Source organism: Drosophila takahashii, chromosome 2R (genome assembly GCF_030179915.1).
Source record: "Drosophila takahashii strain IR98-3 E-12201 chromosome 2R, DtakHiC1v2, whole genome shotgun sequence".
NCBI lineage: Eukaryota > Metazoa > Arthropoda > Insecta > Diptera > Drosophilidae > Drosophila > Drosophila takahashii.
This window is the reverse complement of record NC_091679.1, coordinates 42,647,917-42,669,512: the sequence shown is the minus strand read 5'-3', so window position 1 is coordinate 42,669,512 and position 21,596 is coordinate 42,647,917. Positions and strand designations below refer to the sequence as shown.

At 43.4% G+C, this 21,596-nt stretch overlaps 4 protein-coding genes across 4 annotated transcripts; 2 read left to right on the top strand and 2 right to left on the bottom strand.

Moving 5' to 3' along the window:
• The first annotated feature begins 3,883 nt into the window (after window positions 1-3,883).
• Or47b (Odorant receptor 47b) lies at window positions 3,884-5,738 on the top strand. The gene is made up of 6 exons (XM_070212141.1): window positions 3,884-4,017; window positions 4,082-4,250; window positions 4,390-4,907; window positions 4,963-5,201; window positions 5,481-5,632; window positions 5,688-5,738. Exons 1-6 carry the CDS (start codon window positions 3,884-3,886, stop codon window positions 5,736-5,738), a joined length of 1,263 nt encoding a protein of 420 aa, XP_070068242.1.
• A 1,227-nt stretch (window positions 5,739-6,965) lies between these two features.
• nompA (no mechanoreceptor potential A) lies at window positions 6,966-16,584 on the top strand. Its single transcript, XM_017139167.2, has 20 exons — window positions 6,966-7,091; window positions 8,053-8,249; window positions 9,310-9,657; window positions 9,717-9,998; window positions 10,059-10,191; window positions 10,285-10,427; window positions 10,617-10,803; window positions 11,275-11,387; window positions 11,452-11,721; window positions 11,779-11,922; window positions 12,035-12,814; window positions 12,913-13,375; window positions 13,446-13,630; window positions 13,714-13,892; window positions 14,180-14,319; window positions 14,381-15,038; window positions 15,093-15,262; window positions 15,333-15,581; window positions 15,656-15,784; window positions 16,303-16,584. The coding sequence occupies exons 2-20, from the start codon at window positions 8,177-8,179 to the stop codon at window positions 16,355-16,357; spliced, it is 4,701 nt and encodes a 1,566-aa protein (XP_016994656.2). The 5' UTR covers window positions 6,966-7,091; window positions 8,053-8,176; the 3' UTR covers window positions 16,358-16,584.
• Window positions 15,835-16,158, bottom strand: LOC108055714 (uncharacterized). Its single transcript, XM_017139169.3, has 2 exons — window positions 16,073-16,158; window positions 15,835-16,013 (listed from the first exon to the last, which is right to left on the bottom strand). Exons 1-2 carry the CDS (start codon window positions 16,131-16,133, stop codon window positions 15,880-15,882), a joined length of 195 nt encoding a protein of 64 aa, XP_016994658.2. The 5' UTR covers window positions 16,134-16,158; the 3' UTR covers window positions 15,835-15,879.
• A 325-nt stretch (window positions 16,585-16,909) lies between the features above and the next one.
• LOC108055617 (nuclear transcription factor Y subunit beta) lies at window positions 16,910-18,786 on the bottom strand. Its single transcript, XM_017139006.3, has 2 exons — window positions 18,540-18,786; window positions 16,910-18,469 (listed from the first exon to the last, which is right to left on the bottom strand). Exons 1-2 carry the CDS (start codon window positions 18,688-18,690, stop codon window positions 17,139-17,141), a joined length of 1,482 nt encoding a protein of 493 aa, XP_016994495.2. The 5' UTR covers window positions 18,691-18,786; the 3' UTR covers window positions 16,910-17,138.
• Window positions 18,787-21,596: the final 2,810 nt, after the last annotated feature.

Sequence of the window (21,596 nt, the reverse complement as noted above, 5' to 3'; positions counted from 1 at the left end):
TTCATAGATCTCCATCTAATGATACCCAGCCTTCCGTCCCGCCTTCTTGCAGCTACTACTCCACATTATCGTTCTCGAAAATGGGACTTTGATCGCTTTTATTTACCTCTACTTTTATGACTGCGTCTATCTGCATTTTATGACGCTCAATGTTCGAATTTGTATTTCTGTGTCAATCGGAGATTCGAGATCTCTTGCTGCCGCTGCTCCTTTGGGTTCTCTTATCTTTCTGGCTGGAATAAATTTGTGGTCGATTTAGCATTGCGTTACCCACACACAATTGCCCGCGTATCTGTTCGCCATTTAGCCATGCATGATCCAAAATCTTTAACTGTAAAAAGAAGCCAGGCTCTCCAGCTGAAGCTCCAGGTTGAGGTCCAGGTCCAGGTCCAGGTCCCGGTTCAAGTCCAGATCCACATCCACATCCCAGTCCTAGTCCATGTCCATGTCCAACTTATGCAAACTTTGGGCACACGTCGCTGGATGCCCGGCGGCTGCGGTGAGTCGTCTGATCTGCTGCTGCTGGAAAACTGGGAAACCAGTTCAAGTCTGGGATGAGCACAGAGAGAAAAATATCACCATGAAGTTTAAGATATTAACTGAAAGAAAGTGTAAAATAAATTAAAAGAATAGACAAATTAATGCTTGAATTAAACCAAAATCCCCTTTAGTCTGCAGAACTTTGGAATATTTGTTTGTTCATATAAAATATAAATCAAAATTTCGAAAATAGTAGGTAAAAAACCAATTCTGTTGAAGTTCTACCTACAAGTACTAGGTATACTTTTAATCTTGTTCAAATTTTAACTTTAAAAAAAAAATGTATTTTTCTTTTACAGATTGTATTGCCAAAAAAATTTCATTCAAAATATTTAAAGATCTTGACTTGTCTTATAAAATGTTACTTTTTATATAAAAAGCTGCGTTCTTTTTTCGTAGCTTTCCTCAAAACCTTAAGAGATTTATGTTTTTCCACTATTATTTCAATCAATTAAAGTATTCTTGCAGATAAAACTGATAAGATCAGGGCTATTGGGTAAGCTAGCAATAAAGTTTGGTAATAATATAAATTTTGTCTCCGTGCACCAGGATTGTAGTGCTCCCCTAGTGTCCCCCACTTGCCCCTCAATTCTCGGGTTTCCTCCTCATCTCGGCTTGTTATTGATACGCTGGTGGCGGAGTGGAGTGTGCGGTGCCTCCGGCCGAGCTAAACAAACTTGCAATTGTATTCATAAATAACGATTGAGAAATGTGTTCTTTTTTTCTCCACGTCTGCGGTCGCGCACTTATTACCAATTGCTTCTGCAATAAACATGAAAATGCGCTCATTGAACTTGGTCCACATCGAATCGCAAGTCCATAACGGTTAATGGAGGATGCGAGTGTATAGTAGGCTTAGGATTGGTAATTATTGGAGCTGGAATATCTTTGCTTCACTTTTTTATGAGGCTCTTTGAATTTACTGAAATTGGGTCAAAAGTGGATTTAGAACTGATTAGAATTATTGGTGTTCTCTCTAGTTTTTACCAACTTAAGAATTTTAGAGATTTTGTAAGAAGCTTTTAGTCTTCTTCGTCTTCTTATTCCTTGCAACAGCGATTTAAGTTTGCTGCGCTTAACTTAATAAGAATTATGAAAAGCACTTACTAGATTACATTACAACATGTTTACACTTAATGCTATGGCACTTCCATTTCATATCATAACAGTATGTTTACACTAAATACACTATTAATGCAGATGTTTACAAAATGATTCTGATTTCCTCCAATTTAAAATCTTTTTGCAGCATCCACTTTGTCAACTTTATTCTAGAAGTTGTGTGACAAGCTTTTTTTTTATTCTTGCACTGAAATCAATTAAATACCCATCGGGCATTTTTAGTATTCATTAATACAGAATGCTTGTCCTCATCCTACTCGTACTCTTTTAATTGCTACTTAAAATCAGGCGTCAATCCATTATCTATATAACTACCGTTTAGGCCATGTCTCTTTTAATTGCTCCATAAGTTTTATGGCTGCAATGGATGTAATTGTCTAGACAAGTTAGGAAGTGCAATTAAAAAGACTGGGATATACTTTTTATTTATTTTGAGTTTATAGTTTATAGTGAATTTTCTTTAGAACTCTTTTATTTGCACTTAAAATCAGGTGTCAATCGGTTGTAATTCCGCCCAACACGCTGATAATTGTTATTACTTTCGTTTGGTCAGATTGTATAATTAAAATCCTAGCAGGAGACGAAGTCATTAACCAGAATCCCCATTGCGTGCGGTTGGTTATGGATGTGGATGTGGATGTGGTTTTGATGGCCTGGCAAAGTGGCGTATGACAGCGCCATGGGGTTGCGTGTGCATCCTGGCCGAGTTGCAATAGCTCCATTACCCTTCGGGGTTTGAGAGGAGGAGGAGAATCTAAAGTTCCGGGGCCTATCCATCCATCGCAGCAACTGATTGACAGCGAACAAGCCAAATGCATTTCAATTAAACGCTAACCGCTACGAATATTACCATTTCTGGGTGAGTTTACTGATATCGTGTGTGTGTTTTGTGTCTGTGTCTGGTCAGGTGTGCTCCGTCTGATCTTCAGCTTTTTCGTGACCAAAGCGAAGCAATCCGAAACCGAAGCGAACCCAAAACCAAACCAAACCCGTAGGAGAACAATTCCAGAACAGCGGTCAACTCATCAGTATGCTGTATAAATTAGAGCATCAAACGGCGCTTTGCCAACTCGGAACTGGTCTATACTGTTACTGCAGCAGCACTATCCACTATCCACCATCCACTAACCCCATCCACAATTCAACTATTCAACTGTGGATGAGGTGGTGCATGTCTCGCTGCAAACGCTTCTGGCTGGAATTGCTATAGGATGGGATTGGTATGGGATGGTATACCATGGGAGTTCAATGACGAGGCGCGGAGTCATCGACGCAACTTGTGCACATATTGTTGCGAAATTGATATCAATTTGTTTTAATGGCCGGCCCATTATGGTACCATTATATGGTTAGTCCGTGGGTTATAATAAAACACACTTTATTACGAGCATTACAGGCGACGCGTGGTCAGGCTATTGACTTGGATACTTGGATACTCGGGACTCCTTAGACTCTCGTCTAATCCCAGATTGATTCCAATGGCCTTGCTAAATGCCCATGTCCATGGCCATCAGACGGTGGCATTAGCATGTTCGGCATGGAAACGGATGTCCAGTTGCACATCATAGACACCAGAGAACCAGTACCCAGAAACCCACGGGATTATGACGGAAAGTGTGCTGGCGAAATTTGAATAGCGAACTGGATTTCTGGTTATACATCGATAGGTGTCTCTGCGGGGCCTTCGGGGAATCCTGATTAAGACATAACTCTTCGGACACACAGTTTACTTATGCAGATAGTTGGCTTCATGCAGGAAGTTTATGAGCCAGGTTGATTGAACCTAAATCATCGCAACTATTTGGTTCGCTGGGTGGAGTGGGTAGCACTTTGCGATGATCATGTTTTGCTATACGCTTCAAAAATTGTGAATAAACAGCAGCAGCATTTATGCGTTGATATTATTCATTGTTCTTAATGATGCTGATGATCTAATGGGGCATCCGAGTCACGCGAAGCCCAGAGTTGGGTTCATTGAACGAAAGGTCCATCGTACTATATGATATACTATATATCATCCGATGTGTCAGTGGAAATCGATCGAAGGCAGTGCGATTTGCAGCACATGTTCTCAATGCAATCACTTGAGGAAATCTATTTCGTGGGCGGTGCCCGCAAAACAATTGCTTATAAACATTGTAATTAGACCCTCGAGGCTTTCTTTCTCTGATATAAAAGGAATTGGCCGCCCAGGCTGGCGGCACAGTTTATTCCTTTCGCAATGGCAGACTCGGGTTATCAATCAAATCTCAGCCTGGTGCGGCAATTCTTGGACGAGTTCCGTTCGGTTATGAGGCAGGAGACTCCAGGTCTCATCCCACGCCTGGCCTTCAACTATGTTCGCGCCTTTCTGAGGTGAGTTGGTTGGTTGCATCATCCATCAATCACTCTTTTTTCGCATAATCTTTATAATCCGCAGTTTGCTCTGCCAGTATCCCAACAAAAAGTTGGCTAGTTTGTCCCTGTACCGATACATCAACTTGTTCATCATGTGCAATGTGATGAACGCCTTCTGGACCATGGTTTTGGCTTTGCCAGAGTCGAAGAACGTGATCGAAATGGGCGACGACTTGGTGTGGATTTCGGGGGTGAGACTAGCTCGAAGAACCACCCACTCACAGATAAAACACTACAAATGTTCTCGAATTCAAGAGCAAATGTTCTCGAATTCAAGGAGGAATGTCCTCTATTCTCTGCATAACTAATGCTTCTCTGCTTTTATGACAGATGGGTCTGGTTTTCACCAAGATACTCTACATGCACTTACGCTGCAATGAGATCGATGAACTTATTTACGATTTTGACTACTACAATCGGGAACTGAGGCCTCACCATGATGATGAGGAGGTGCTGGGCTGGCAGAGGCTGTGTTACCTCATCGAATCGGGTCTATATATCAACTGTTTTTGTCTGGTCAACTTCTTTAGCGCTGCTATTTTTCTGCAACCCTTGTTGGGCGAGGGAAAGCTTCCCTTTCACTCGATTTGGCCCTTTCAATGGCATCGCATGGACCTGCATCCCTATATGTTTTGGTTCCTCTACCTCTGGCTAAGTGTGACCTCGCAGCACAACCTGATGAGCATCCTGATGGTAGACATGGTGGGTATTTCCACGTTCCTTCAAACGGCTCTCAATCTCAAGTTGCTCTGCATTGAGATGAGGAAACTTGGCGAGATGAGGGTCTCCGATGCGCGTTTCCACGAGGAGTTTTGTCGGGTGGTTCGCTTCCACCAGCACATCATCAAGTGAGTTTTGGGTTTGTGCACTTAGCTAGTGGATTACAGACTACATTTTTGGCAGGCTGGTGGAGAAAGCCAATAGAGCTTTCAATGGCGCCTTCAACGCCCAGTTAATGGCCAGTTTTTCACTGATTTCCATATCCACTTTCGAGACCATGGCTGCAGCTGCCGTTGATCCGAAAATGGCCGCCAAATTTGTGCTCCTCATGATGGTGGCGTTTATCCAATTGTCACTGTGGTGCATCTCGGGCACTTTGGTCTATACACAGGTAGGATTTCAGGCCGATTTCTCAATGTCAGGTTAAGTTTTGTTACTGAGTTAACTTTGGAAAGAATTCGGTTACTCAATATCATGATAGTATTTATATTTCTGAAGAAACTTGATAACGCTATATTAACTTTCTTTGACAGATAACAAACTATAAACTTAAAAATTACATTGAGAATTCGGTCCTTAAATGTTAAATTCTTTTGAAAGAACTTCCATCGCATTATAGACCCTTATGGATTCATAATTAATTCTTAACTATCAGTTTTAAAATTGTATTCCCTTTTATTACACTTTTAAACAGTCTTTAGAGGTGGCACAGGCTGCTTTCGATATAAACGACTGGCACACCAAGGCCCCATTCATTCAGAGGGATATTTCCTTTGTGATCTTGAGAGCCCAGAAGCCGCTGATGTATGTGGCTGAACCGTTTTTGCCCTTCACGCTGGGAACCTATATGCTTGTACGGAAATTGAAATATTTAAAAAATTTAATAGTTCATCATAGATTCGTTTTAGGTACTGAAGAACTGCTATCGCTTGCTGGCCCTGATGCAGGAATCAATGTAGTTCGTAGTTTATTGGTTTGTGAAAATAAAAGTTGTACTTTTTCTGGGCATTTGCATTTGCATGGCTCGTTTAGGTTGTCGCCGCGCCCAGTGACACTCGGCTTTTAACAATGGCGATGGGCGGCCCACGCACACCCAGCGGCGGCGACAGGTGCAACCCAGCTGCAAAGTGCAGAGGAGGAGCCGCCACATGATGCAGTGCCTCTTTTGGAGCCAGCCTCGAACTTATTCAGACGTGACACGCATTGTCATGATCTGACCCAACCAGCCAGACAATGAAGAGCGGCGATCGTTTAGTATTTGTATTTGGTATTTAGCATTCGGAGTTTGGCATTCGTACTAAGGCATCAGCAGCATTAACAGATGCTTCTCCATGCTGCTGCCCTTCACAAGTGGGAAAGTCGCCCATGTCCATGAAACGCTGAAGCGTTGACCGCCCGAAATGTCATTATGTGCCATGTGCACATTCGGCCAGAACGAAAAGCTCCACCACTTTTAGAACTCCAACAACACACCCAATTCCCCGGGTGCGTGTACTAGTGCACTGAAAACAAATTAGTATACCATCGAGTGTAATTTTATTAAAACATTTCTTAATATTTCCAATAACTAAAATAATACAATCTTATTTAATCAAGTTACCCCTAAATTATTTATTTAAATTAAATAATTACCTTAAAGATCCCTAAAGATATATATTTTTAAAGATCCCATGTACTTTTATGAGTTCTTTGGGATCAAATATTCGATCCCCAATCAATTATTATCTTTTGGAACAAAGAATACTATACATGAATTACTTTTAAAATTATATAATGTAAAAGTTATAGTTTCACAAGTATTGGAAATATTTGGGTAACTGATCATATTTCGTACTCTATATGATTAAATCCATGTTTTCCGTGTGCCGGCGACTCCCCAATTTGTAGGCTTGAGTGGGTGGTGGTTGGTGGGCTTTTGTCAACTTCGGTCTGCTCGCCGCACTGATTAACATTTGAATGGCAATCCACATAGGAGAGCATTTAGAACATTGTGTCCATGGCTCTTTGTTGCTGTCTCCACATCTAATTAATTCCCCTTTTTTCGACCATTGTTGCCATGGAGTCGCTGGTGCCGCCTGCCCCCGCTAATGGTAATCGCATTGGCGATCGCGATGGTGATGGTAATGGTAATGGTAATCGTAATGGTCCAACCACCGATCCGACTGCAGACCAGCGGCGAAGTAAGGTTCTCGAATTCAGTTTGTCGCGCCATATTCTAACGATCGGTCGGGTTCGGTCCCCAATAAACTAATAAACTTGTAATCGCCTCAGCTTAAAATACCATTAAACGGATATCCTTGCGGTAATAAACGGTACACAAATTAATTAAGTGGTGTTAACCGGTTACCTTGAAGTCCTGACTTTCATTATCAAGTGATTTAATAGATTTAATGTAAAGATTTAATGAGATCCAGATTAATCCTTTAAAGGATGTTCTTCTACCAGGACATTTGGTATTAAAACAAGTGTTATTTTAACCATATATCATATATAATGAAATAAATTCAATGGTTCAAGGATCTCCAAGGATATTTCTCTAGGAACTCCATCAAATAATAGAGTTTTTAATCTGTGTTATCTTTTAAGATTTTTAAACGATTTAACAAATAACTTTTTAAAAATAGTTTTAATAAGTGAAGAGGATTATAATATTATTATTATTATAATCGTTGATATGTTACGATTTGTTTAGTGTAGAATTCCAGAATGTTCTATGTCCTTTGGAATATCCTTCTTTTCAAGTTATAACCCAGAATCCCTAATTACCTCGTGTTCTTTAGTACTGTTTTCCTTTAAAGTAATAACTAAAAACCCTTCATAGCCAATTTCACAATTCTAGAAAAGCTTTTAGCATTCAAAGCGACACTTTCCAAGTACAGCCACCACTTGAGGTCAATAGCTAACGTTTTTCGGAAAACTCACTTCGCTTTTGTGCTTCTCGGTTGTGCGGAGAGCATAAAGAGTTGAGTGGACAATAAGCCGGAAGCGACATCCGGAGTTGTGCGGATCGATATGAGTCGAGCGACACGTAGCTTGGCTAGATTTTCGTTTAATGATCCAAATTCACGTTACGCATTGTGCACATTATGGCGGCAGAAAGGCACAAAAATATATTTAACTATTCATGTGATTTTCCCTATTTTCCACCCGCCGCCGCCGCGGGGAAATTCACCCTATTGAGGTCGCATATTTCATGTCATTTTGCTGGCCAATGAACTAATTAGATCATGTCGGATAAGCCCAGCGCGACTAACCACGAATTCTGAATTCCAGCTAAACAGCACGCAATAGTTTCGGAACCCAAAAGCCATCAGGTTGCGGCTAATAATGCCGCGATCAAGCTAGGAATCCCCTCGTCCGAAGTAATCTTTAGTTGAATCACTGTGGATCGTACAGAATGAGACCCAGAAAGGGTTTACACCTGCTGCTGACGGCCCTGGTGGTCAGTCTAAGTCTCAGTAAAATAAATGGTAAGTAATAAATAAAATAAAATAAAAAAAAAGAAATATAATAAAAATAAATAACTAAAAATTTAAATTTAAAATTTCAAACCAATGTTCAATTTGCATTTCTCTATAACATATTACCAGTGCTGCCATCACTCAGCTTGAAAAACAGGACAGATAAGCCAAAAAAAACAGGGAAAAAAAGGACAAAAACTTTTAAAAAAGGACAAAAAAAGGGACAAAAGTAAATGCGCCTCCATTTTTCTGTTTTACCAATGGTTTATATAATTACTTAATTTAAATGGATTTTATATTAAATTCAATTATGTAATGACCTACTGCGCCCGACTCACATCCTTCTTTGTTTGATCATTTTACCATGATAAATTTTTGTGCGTATACGTAATAATCTAAAATTATTAAAATAATAAAAGCATTTCAAGTAACTATATTGGTAATACAAAAAAATTCAATATCTGCGTCAAACCCGAATAAGAGTCGTTAAAATCTGAAAATTTTTTTCTGACAAAAAAGCAGAGAGTAAAAATTGAGAAATTTTTAAAGTGTTTTCCTCTTTTTTTTGCTACAGAAAAAATCGTACTATAAAGAAAATCCATCGACTGCTTTACGTCTCTTTGATAATTTGTAAAAATAATTATTTTTTAAGTGCCGAACTGTAAGATTTATGGTTAAAAAGGCGTTTTAGCATATAAAAACAGGTTTACACACTTTCGACTGGCAAAAATAACACTCAAAACCTAATTTTTGAAAAAAGGACAGATTTCCGGATAGGGGATGTTTGAAATTTTTTCCGGATAAACCCGGTAAAAAAAGGACAGATCTGTCCGGAAAGAGGACAAAATGGCAGCACTGCATATTACACTTAAAATAGTTTAAAATGTTAAAACTGACCCAAAAAATATGTTAAAGTTCTTTTCTTGATCTGACAATTAATTAAAAATACATTAATGTTCAATAATAATTTAACCTAATATCTAAAACAACCTCTAGGTATTTAATCTAAATCGGTATTTCTTCAGTTTCTATAGCCTATTGTTATTATAACATCTTGTTTCCTGAGCAGGTCAAACCACCTGCAAAAATGGCCTAGGCCGCGTGCTATACGAAAGATTGCCCAACCAGCAGCTTCAGGGCTACGATGACGATGTGGTGAGGGATACGGCGCCTCCATTTCGAGTGCTAGAAAAGTGCCAGGACCTGTGTCTGCGCGATCGTTCCGGCTCCAACAACCTGGTGCGCACCTGCACCAGCTTTGACTTCCAGCCGGGCAGTAGGATCACCTCCTTCGGAGGAAACTCCGAGTACGAGGAATCGCTGTGCTATTTGACCTCCGAACAGGCGGGTCCCGAGGGAATTGGAAGCCTAATGCTGGTGCCCAATAGTGTGCACTTTAACGAGATCTGCTTGACCTGTAAGAAGAGCTAATCAGAAAATCTAATATCTATCATAAATATTATATAATATTCTTAGCCAGCCGCCCGGAGAGGGAGTGCCCCAGTAGAAGGTATGTCTTCGAGAGGCATCCCCGCAAGAAACTGAAGCTGCCCATAAGTGACATCAAGGAGATCACCGCGGCCAATCGTTCGGATTGTGAGGACAAGTGCCTGAATGAGTTCTCCTTCGTCTGTCGATCGGCCAACTTTGACTCCACCATGAGATCCTGTACACTGAGCCGATTTACCCGACGCACTCATCCCGAACTGATGGAAGACGATCCCAACTCCGATTACCTGGAGAACACCTGTCTAAATGGTATGTTCGAAATTATACTAATATAGAGATCCCCAATTCACCTCCCGAACCACTGATTAGCCGAGCGGCGTTGCGATGGCCTGGCCGTTTTCGTCAAGGAGGAGAACAAACGCCTGGGTGGCCCCTTTGAGGTGGACATATTCAATAACATGACGCTGGAGGAGTGCCAGACCATGTGCCTGCGGGCCGAGAAGTAAGTCATATGCGTAATAGCTCAATTTCAGCCGTCATTTCAGCTAATTGCTCACACATACTCTGTGTTTTGCCATTGCCATCTATCCCACAGATACTTTTGCCGATCCGTGGAGTTTGACGACCAGAGCAAACAGTGCATCCTATCCGAGGAAGACTCCATCTCGCAGAAGGATGACATTAGCATCAGCTCCAGTCCCACACACCATTTCTACGATCTCGTGTGCCTCGATAATCGTAAGTGGCTACCGTAAAGACTCTCGACTCGACTCAAGTGGAGAAAAGTCAACAGCGACAACAAGATTATAGTGATGGGGATGCGCCATCACAACGGTTGCATCCACTTCTAATTCCATTTCCCCATACCCATACCCATACCATCCATCTATGTTTCTATGACCATGCCATGTTGTATTCCCGTTGCAGAACGAGCCAACGATTATCCAGATAACTCAGTCACCTCGCACCTCTTCTCCAGCGGCCGGCGGCCAGATACGGCATTCCAGCGGTACCGCAACTCCAGGCTGGGCGGCGAGTTTCACTCCGAGATCACCGGCCGTTCGCTGAGCGAGTGCCTGGATGAGTGTCTTCGCCAGACGAGCTTCCAGTGCAGGTGCGTTTTCTGACTCGGCTATAGAGCATACCGTTGCCAATCTCGTTTTGATACCCTTACTAACGAACGTATTACAGGTTAACCAAAGGTTAAAGTAAAAGATATATTTCTCAATCTCAGGTTAAGGTTATTTTTTATCATCTGTCAAAGTTAACATGAAATTAATTTGTTCAAGAAGAAGAGTTAATTTAGTCAATGTGTTAGTTTGGAAAATTTGGAAAACAAATAAGTTAACTCCTCGTTTTCTCGACCAACATAACCTCTGGTTTAGTTCCAGTCAACATGACATTAATGCTATTGATATATAATACCTAGATCCCTTGTTAAATCCTAAAGACCATGAACAGTACCTGCTTTTTCAACAATACTTTTACCAGGGTATTCCCATCTTCGACCTACTACACCTTCCCATCTTTCTGGTTCTCCTAGTGCCTCACTAACCCAACCACTCTATCCTCTCGCAAATTGCAGGTCTGCCGTGTACAGCGATCGTTTTCGTACTTGTCGCCTGAGTCGGTACAATCAAAAGGACGGCATGCGCATTATATACGATGCTGATTATGATTACTACGAGAATCTAATGTGTAAGTGGTTAGAGGAGGTGCTAATAGCGGGCCAGTAATCCCTGACTTGGCTGCTGTTTTGCAGTGAACGTGGTGGGCGGAGGCGCCGATGGCGATGGCGGAGGCGGTGGACACGGTGGCAGCAGCGACGGCAAGCGACCCGGGGATCAGTCGGGCAGCAACTGGAGACAGCCTAATAAGCACGACGATCGCTACGGGTCAACGGGTGGGTCAACTGGAGGTGGATCGACTCACGGTGGGACGGGTTCTGGTGGCTCAAGATTGCCGCCAGGCGAGGGCGTCGACTATAACAGGCCGTACGATCGTTATCCGGACTTTGCGGGCAATGAATATGGTAGATAGTTATGATTTCTAAATTGTACTTTTAATACTCTATTTAAACTTGGTTTAGATCGCAATCCTTATGGCGGTTCTAGTGGAGATCGAGATAGGGATCGCTATGCCCCAGATCGTTATGGCTCCCGATATCCTGGAGGAGCTGGTGGAGATGGCATGGGCTATAACAGACCCTATGATCGTTTCCCCGATGATTATGGTGAGTTAAACTACTTCTTATAGAGCCTATAACCCTTAATCTCACATGCGAAAAAGGAGATCACCTCAATCTAATTCTACTGACAACTAATTTACTAACCCCCCCAAATCAGATCGTTATCCAGCGGGTGTCAATGGCGATAGAGACCGCGATCGTGATCGATATCCAGTGGCTGGAGATAGAGATCGGTATCCCGGAGCTGGAGATAGAGATCGTTATCCAGGAGCTGGCGATAGGGATAGAGATCGCTATCCAGCGGATAGGGATAGAGATCGTTATCCGGACCCTTATCCGCCGGAGCGTTATGCGGATAGATATGGAGATCGACGTTATCCGGACAGGGAAAGAGATCGCGATCGAGACAGGTTGCCCTACCGTCCACTGCCCTATCCCGGAATCAATGACAATAGTCTGGCCAGCGATCTGCCCCACACGCGACCCTATCCCACCGATGACGATGCTCCCTTCCGGCCCTATGGATACGGAGGAGGTCGCTATGGAGAGAACAGATACGACAGTCGTTATCCTCCTCGCTTTCCTCCTCCTCCCAGCCGCGAACGAGATCCCGTGGGTGGCTATACGGGCCGCGATGCTCCCGACAGCATCTTCCCCGACAGACGCTACCGACCTTCGTCCATGGATGGGCCAAGGTATCCTTACTTACCCGATTCCCGGGGACCTCCAGGAAGATACGATGATATAGTGCATAGTGCTAGGAGACCCGAACCCGACTCCGCGAAGCGATATCCACCGGCGCCAATTGCTCCGTCGGGAAGTGCCAGCAAGTATGCCTCCACTCCGAACCGGTTTCCGGTAGGTAACGATCGTTATCCCATTGACATCTACAAGTACGGCAATCGACCGGGAGCCAATGATCTAGGTCGTCGACCAGGTAAGTGCGGGTAGGGACTAACCAACTACCAACTCGTAACCCCTAACTTATTTGGTAATGAGAAAGTATCGATACTAATTAGTTATGATCTTGAATAGGCCTAGAACGTCCGCCCCCTCCCTTCTATGATTACGACTACGAAGAGCGGTATGGAGATAGGTATGGACCCTACGATCGGGAGTACGATGGTCCGCCGGGCAGAAGGCCGCCCAGTGGTGGCCCCTATGGACGCTACGACAGTCCCTTTAATCGTCCCTATGGAGGTAATGGCCTAGATGATCGTCCCCTTCCCTTGCCTGGTTTAGGACTCTCTCATCCACCCACTCCCTATGGAGGAGGAGGCGGAGGAAGCCATGTGGGTGTGGGCGTGGGTGTCAACTCGGGTCCACCGCGACCTCCGATCACCCGCTGCGAGGAGAGCGATAACTTCAAGCAGATAGCCGCCAGGCACAAGATGCGTCGCCACTTTGTCCGAAGAGCTCTCATCGTTCCGAGCCTCATCCAATGCGAGCGGGAGTGCATCGAGAGTCGGGACTTTGTGTGCCGCAGCTTCAACTACAGGTGGGTGCGGTGCATCTAGCAGATACAAGATAAGCCTTTACAAATTCACATTGTAAATTTCAATTTGCAGAGACTCGGCCGCCTCGAGCTACGAGGACAGAGATAGGGATCGGGATCGCGAGTCCCCAAACTGCGAGCTCAGCGACAGAGACTCACGGGAGCTGGACATCCACGATCCGGGCACCTTCGACGCCTCCAACTATGACTTCTATGAGCGGAGCATCGGACGCAGTGGCGATGGCGAGTGCATGGACGGTGGGTGTTAGGAGGGTGGAGCTTATTGAAATGTAAATCTTATCAAAATAAAATATATATATTCCTTGCATTATCTGATCCAGTCACGCAAACGTGTAACGAGGAGGGCATGGAGTTCACCATTCGTACGCCGGAGGGCTTCCTGGGACGCATTTACACCTATGGATTCTACGATCGCTGCTTCTTCCGTGGAAACGGGGGTACAGTAAATGTACTAAGGCTCAGCGGACCTCAGGGATATCCCGACTGTGGAACTCAGCGGGTAAGAGAATGGGAATTAAAAAAAAAAATAATAAAAAAATATTTAAAAAAAAATAAGAAAATGGTCTTGTCAGAAAATCTTTAATATCAAGATATAATATAGATCCTATATATTTATATACTCTATACGAAACAAGATACAATCCGTTCCGTACTTATCTCTTTTCTATTCGAATGAAATCATTTCAAAAGCCTGTTTGATTCCAATCATGCAGATGTCTATTCTAAAGCTAAGCAGTCACTTAAATAATACTATTTAATCTATTCTTATATCTATATATTTTCCAGTATGGAGACACTTTGACCAACATAGTGGTGGTCCAGTTCTCGGACAATGTGCAGACCAGCAGGGATAAGCGTTACAATCTTACCTGCAACTTCCGAGGTCCTGGAGAAGCGGTGGTTAGCTCTGGTTATATAGGAGCAGGGTAATCAAGACACTTCTTCAATCATCTTAGCCTTTCAGTTACATAATCTTCTAACTTACAGATCCGGCAGTCCCATTCCCATTGAGTATCTGCCTGCAGAGAACACCTTGAGCTCCAAGGTGCGGCTGAGTATCCTCTACCAGGGCAGACCCACTACCACCATAGCTGTGGGTGATCCTCTGACCTTCCGTTTGGAGGCACAGGATGGCTACAACCATGTGACCGATATATTTGCCACGAATGTGGTGGCCAGGGATCCCTACTCCGGACGCAGTATCCAACTGATAGATCGCTTTGGCTGTCCGGTGGATCCGTTTGTGTTCCCCGAGCTGGACAAACTGCGCGATGGTGATACCTTAGAGGCCCGCTTCAATGCCTTCAAGATACCGGAGTCCAACTTCCTGGTCTTTGAGGCCACGGTACGCTCTTGTCGCGAAGGATGCCAGCCTGCTTATTGTCCTGGACCAGCGGGTCGTCAGGAACCCTCCTTTGGTCGCCGTAGAAGGTCTCTAAACACCACCGAACCTCCAACCGAACCAGAGGCACTGGCTCTGGAGGGCAGCAGCAACCAACTGGAGGCCACCACTCTGGATGAAGTGACCGTGGTAAACAGCACCACAGTGAGTGCTACTTTGGGTCAGTCGCCAGGAAATGATACCCAAACCGGGGAGAAGACCAAGGAGACTGAGGAACCGGAACAAGTGAGGGAAATGATAGAGGTAGGTTTAGATTGATAGGTAGTCCTCCTATAGATTTTAAACGATTCCAATTAGGTCTTTGAAACCCGCGAGGAAATTGAAAAGGAATCGTATCCCAGGAAGCTGGTGGCCCCGGTGGAAACGGTGTGCCTGACTCCGGCCGAGTATCATGGCCTAATCACAGCCATCATACTGCTAATGATCCTGCTGTTCAGCATCACCCTGGTGGCCGGTCTAGGATACAGGTATGGAGTACTCTAGTCCACTCAACTGGCTAAAGATCAGTGTGCTAATTGGCGGCTCTTTCCCAACCAGACGCTACTGGAAATCCCTCTCCAAGAATCGCCTGGTGGATCGCCACTCGCCGATCCATTCGCTGGGACACTCCCATTCCTCCATACGCACCCATGAGCGATTCACCGAGATCGGAGGAGGAGGTGGCGGTGGAGTAGCAGGTGGAACTGGGGGCGGAGCCAATCAGAGCGCATCGAATCGGGCCTCAAACGCTTTTCGCACCAACATGTCCATGTTCGGCGGCTCATTACACAAGACATTTGCCACGGGGTGAGGAAAAGGCAGTCTTCAGTTGCCAATCTCCCAACCGGTCCACTTATATGGGGTGTTTTATGTCTTTACAGCAATCTGGCGCGCATGTGCCAGCTGCCAGTGATAAATCCCATGCGCAGCACCGCCAACCACAGTGGCCACCAGTTCGAGGATCCCAGCGAGCCCATCTACACGGATCCCTCGCTCTTCGAGCGTTCCAGGCAAGTGGATTGCCAGGGTCATAAAGTAGAGTCCCCCTTAAGCATCGCTGTTTGCAATTGTAAATATGTTCGCCTTTTATTCCGATTTGACTAACCTACAAGGGTCTGCAAATGCAGAGGCCCACCTTGTTGCAAAGTCCGTCCCGTCCTCCGGCTATTTGGCAGTTGGTGGAGCACCAGTCGCCTTGCAACTGGCAAAGGCCGCTGAACGTGGGCATATCACCTGTAACTAAACCAGAAGTTAACTCCCAAGTTAGGCACAATCTCGTATTTAAATCAGGAACTCACTTGCATGGGCACAGACTAAACAGACTAACAAAATAAGTAGACAAAGGCGTAGGTATTCCATGCTGATGAGTTGTCAGATTGGGAATGACTAAAAAGCTGGGAAGATGGGAAGCTGGGAAGCTCAAGGCGGGCGATAACCCATATCAGTTGAATGAATCTTGAACTCAACACTCTTACGAAATATTTGGTTTTGAATTAAGCTCACTGATTAATGCCATTCTCGTTCACAGATCGCTGCGAAGTCTGACCATGGTGGCCGAGTCGGAAGACATCCAGGAGGTCTGAGTTACCAACTCCTGTGATTAGTTGTAAATAAGCTAAAGGTTCTAAAAGGTTCAATATAAATGCGTGGTCCATCATCAAGTAGCCTAAGAACTGCACCGCTGACCAGTATCCAAATATTATGATCTTATGCTATTTAACATAGTCTATCTAAGCCTAACAACAGAGAACACAATTATTCGCTATACCAGCTAAGATATGAAATGCAATAAAGCCTAAACTTATCCATATCACAGCCGACTTTCGTTCTGCCCCAGAGGTAGGTCATTAATCAGCAGGATGCCGCGGCTTTGCCATCCGAGGGTTAACGAGCTAGGCCAATTGCCAGTTGCAGTGGCAGTTTCCGTTGCAAACAGAAGACAGTAGACAGTAGCCAGCGGGGATTTGCGGTCCTCGCTTCGAACAGGCATAGGATCGGTCAGAGGCCGCACATAAATCAAGCAACAGGGCGGCTACTTGAAGTAACTGCTTAGCTTAGTGGGTCAAGAAGCTTTACATATCATTAGGAACTCTTCCTTCTACTCCACAAGTGGGAACTTTCTTCTCATTAGAGAGTACAGTTTAATTAACACTTTTTAATAAATTAAAACCATTCATTACACACTTAAACATAAATATATATAAACTAATGCATATAGGGAATCCCAATTGGGCTAATTGCTGGTCTTGACTAGCTTTTGCAAATGCCTTCTTGGTGGGAAATAATCTTGCACATCTAACAGCTAAATTATAAGTTATGGAGTTTACATTATTTACAGAAACTTAGTTTAGGCTAGCCCTTTCTTTAATCGTCGAAGAAGAGTATTTCTAGGATTCGCTTTTGTGCACTTTTCTTCCGCTCCTTGCTCATCTTAAGCAGCTCCGTGGTGACCAGTTCGCCCAGCAGATGCTCCGACAATCGCTGCACGCCCGGATGATTGGGCGGCGGCTGGAATTTACCAAAGTTGGAGGGGTGTGAGCCGCTGGCCTGGTGTGGAAACTGCTGGTACAACTGGAAGAGGAAGTCCGTGTTCGAGGGAAACATGTTCTGGTGCTGCTGCTGCTGCTGATTGCTATTGCCGCTGGTGTTGTGGCTACCGCTATTACTGCCCGTGTTATTCCCATTTCCATTGCCCCGCTGCATGGGCATCGAATTGCTGTAGTGGCTCTCCTGCTGCATCATCACCTGCGGCTCCATCAGATCATGGCTATTGTCATCGGAATCGTCATCCGAGTCGTTGCCAAAGTGGCTGCCATTGTGGGCACTGCCATTGAGCTGAACACGGGGTTTCTTCATGTGGAAGTTGCTGGATGCCGACGAATCCAGCTCATCGCCCTTAGGGTTGTATTGCTGCTGCATTTGCATGGAAGCCTGGCCTGTGGCGCTGGAAGAGGAATGTACCACCGGAAGCTGCTGACCAGAAGCCGGTGACTGTTGCTGCTGCTGTTGTTGCTGCTGTTGCTGCTGCTGCTGAGGATGGTTGAGAGAACCCGCTCCGATTCCTTGCAGCGGCGAAGACAGCGGTGATTTCATCGAGGACGAGGTGGAGGTGAGGCTACCACCGCTGTTCTGGGCCCCATTCTGGGCGCCCACGGAGCCGTCTTTGTACTGATCCTGGTAGCCCTGCGAGGAGTCGGCCATCACAGCCGCCACGGCGGCCGCCTGTTGCTGCATTTGCGATTGTGAGATGTGCTGGAGCTGCTGGGAGGCGACGGCGGCCGCAAAGTCCCTGAAGACCTGATCCGCCTCGATCTTCACCTGGCCATTGACGTTCTCCAGCGCCGAGGCTGCCGCAGTGCTCAGGGCACTCATGGCGTGCTGCTGCTGCTGCTGATCCGGCTGGTGGTAGTGGTGGCCCTGGTTGGAGCCACCAAACTGGCCCACATTCTTCATGGAGCCATTCGACTTGTCCACCACCTGGTACTCATTGTAGCTGGAGCTGTTGGCCGACTGCGGCGAGGTGAGGAAGTTGGGCACGTGGCGGTAGGACTTGCGCGGCTGGATGTGCTGGTCCAGGAACTTCATCTTCTCCAGGTAGGGACGCGACAGGTGTTCGTAGACGGGCGGATCGCCCTGCTTCCGCTGGGAGACGTAGCGCTCGCGCAGGTACTTCCACCGCTTCTTGCACGTGTCCACTACAAAAGAATTAGGAGTTAGGATACAAGGAATTCAAGTCTGTCCGCAGGAGCAGCTCCTCCGCCTCACCGTCCGTGCGCAGCTTCATCGCAATCAGCTGCCAGGCCTCATCCTTCGTCTCGTACTTGCCCCCGTTGGCGCCGCCGTTCAGGTAGTACTTCTGCCGGTTGTAGATCACCCCGTGCTGCGCCACCTCGTCAATTAGCTGCTCGTCCATCATCCTAGTTTAATTCGCGTTTTTAGCTGCCAATTTGCCTTTCGTGTATGTCAGGCCATTTCCAACACTGGCTTGGGCACTTGCGATAGAGTGACCAGAGCGCGGTGTAATTACAGGGTATTGAATTGAAGTAATTAAAATAAAAAATTATCACTATGGACGGCAGTCCATGTAGTGACGAAGCGCACCAGGAGGGTGTGCGAAGGCGACTACTATATATACACGAAGAAATGAAAATCTACTGTGATGGTCCGATCATAATGAATGATACACCTATCGAAAGGTATTGCGAAAACTAACAGGATTGCATACCAAGACTCTAAGAAAATTAATTGGCTTGGGAGAGAGAGCGGTGAAAGTAAAAAAGTGAATATTTCGAAATTTGGAGCTGTTGGGGCCGGTGGGGATAATTGCCCCCTCTCAATGTTTTAGTTGTATTCCTTTTGAAAATACCCGTCGAATGAGGGGTCATTTGTCAAAATCCGACGCTCCGTTCAAAAGTTATAGCCAAAATAAGATTTTCTTCGTCTTCCCAAAATGAAAATTTAATTCTGTTTGTCAGTTTGTCAGTTTGTCAGTTTGTCCAAAACATGTTTTCTAAGTTTTGAAAATTTGATATGACGTTCATCACATCGATATAAAAAACTTTTGTTCTACCACTTTTGGAAAAACTCGCTAGTTTAGCGGGAAAACAGCTATAAGTAGCTAAAATTCGGAAAGCCGTAACTTCTATACTACTAAAGCTACAGACTTGTGCTGCATCTCGTTTGAAAGGTATTTTGAAATGCTATAAACGCCATTTATATGCAACTTGTGTAAATGTAATAGTTAAAAAGATATGAACAAAAGGCAATTTTTTAAAATTTTTTTTTTAGCTTTTTTTTTTTTTTTTCAAAAACGGCTCTAACGATTTTCTTTAAAACTTTAAACTGTATAGCCCTTGAGATTCCTTAAATTTTGGTATATAACACATTACTGTAAAAAGTCACGTTTAAAAGTTATTTTTATACGAAAATAGCCACTTTTGCAAGCTCGAACTACTAACGCTCCCTGAGTATTGAATTTTGTGTGAGGGTATCCGAACTGTATTTTAGGGTCATGGAATCAGTAAATTTGCACTTAAGAGTTCCATATAGGAATCTTTTGTTCTACGACTTTTGGAAAAAGCCGCTACTTTAGCGGGAAAAAGCTAAAAATAGCTAAATTTCGTTAGTTTGTAAGTTCTAAACTACTAAAGGTACAGACATGTGCTATAACTCGTTTAAAAGGTATTTTGATAAACTTCATCGCCTTTTTAACTTAATTCGTTAAAATACAATAGTTTAAAAATTATGAGTTCTGATATCAACATTTGTGACGAAAAATTATTACACTCGTCATTAAATAGACTTTCTAATCTTTTCTCATTCGTCACGCTGCAATAGAAAATGCCTGTAAGGGGAAAAAGGCTGGAATAGTTTGCTAGGGCGGGCCGAATGAGAAAAGATTAGAAAGTCTATTTAATGACGAGTGTAATAATTTTTCGTCACAAATGTTGATATCAGAACTTTTGTATGTTGAAGGTGCGGTCGTCACTAGTTTTTTACCTCGTTAAGAGGTGTTTTTATTTGATATGCATTATTTAAAAAATTAAAAATATTTATGCTATATTAACCATCGTTTTAAATTATTTATTTATTTTGTTCTGTAAAAGATGTAACATTTTTCAGATATAAACAACAGTAAAGAACTTTCTTTGATGTCCCATTTTAGAATTTTATGAAAACGTTAATAGCTAAAACACATATTTAAAACACCAATTAACATGCTTATTTCAAAAGCATCCTTAGTTCCTAGTAAAGTACTTACTAAAAGAGTAAAAGAATGTTAGGGGGATTCCCTAAACTGTTGAATTGCTGAATTGTCGAAAATTCAACAAAAAATTTCAGCAGTTAAGGGAACGAACCAAAATGGTTCCTGTTTTATTTTCAAACAGCTGTTATTTGTTGAAAAGTTTCATGGAACTTAAAGCATGTAAAATTTGATTTATTATTGTTAGTTACTGTCTAAAAGTGTTACCAAGGTAAAAAGAGCCACAAATTTGCTTTATAAGTTGATTTTAAAATAAATAATGCGTACTGGTGATACTAAAATGTTACAGAGTTGCCACGACTTTTAAAAAAAGGTGACAACTCTGGCTTTTCAGCAATTCAACAAAATTTTCAACAGCCCCGAGGCTGATGAATTGCTGAAATTTCTGAAAGTTGACTTTGTATGGAACAGCTGATTAACAGCTGACCAAAATTCAACAATTCAGCAATTCAACAGTTTAGGGAATCCCCCTGTTCTTGATATTTTGAAAAGACGACAATTTGGCGTTTTTTATTCCATAAAGAGACAAATGTTGCCTGACTATTACCTAAAAACATATGAGGGGGATTCCCTAAACTGTTGAATTGCTGAATTGTTGAATTTTGGTCAGCTGTTAATCAGCTGTTCCATACAAAGTCAAGTTTCAGAAATTTCAGCAATTCAACAGCCTCGGGGCTGATGAAAATTTTGTTGAATTGCTGAAAAGCCAGAGTTGTCACCTTTTTTTAAAAGTCGTGGCAACCCTGTAACATTTTAGTATCACCAGTACGTATTATTTATTTTAAAATCAACTTAGAAAGCATATTTGTGTTTATTTTTACCTTTATAACACTTTTAGATAGTAACTAGCAATAATAAATCAAATTTTACATGCTTTAAGTTCCGTGAAATTTTTCAACAAATAACAGCTTTTGAAAATTCAACAGGAACCATTTTGGGTCGTTCCCTTAATTGCTGAAATTTTTTGTTGAATTTTCAACAATTCCACAGTTAAGGGAATCCCCCTATGATTTTAAAGAAAACCATAAAAATGTTAGCTATAAAAATAGCTAAAACCC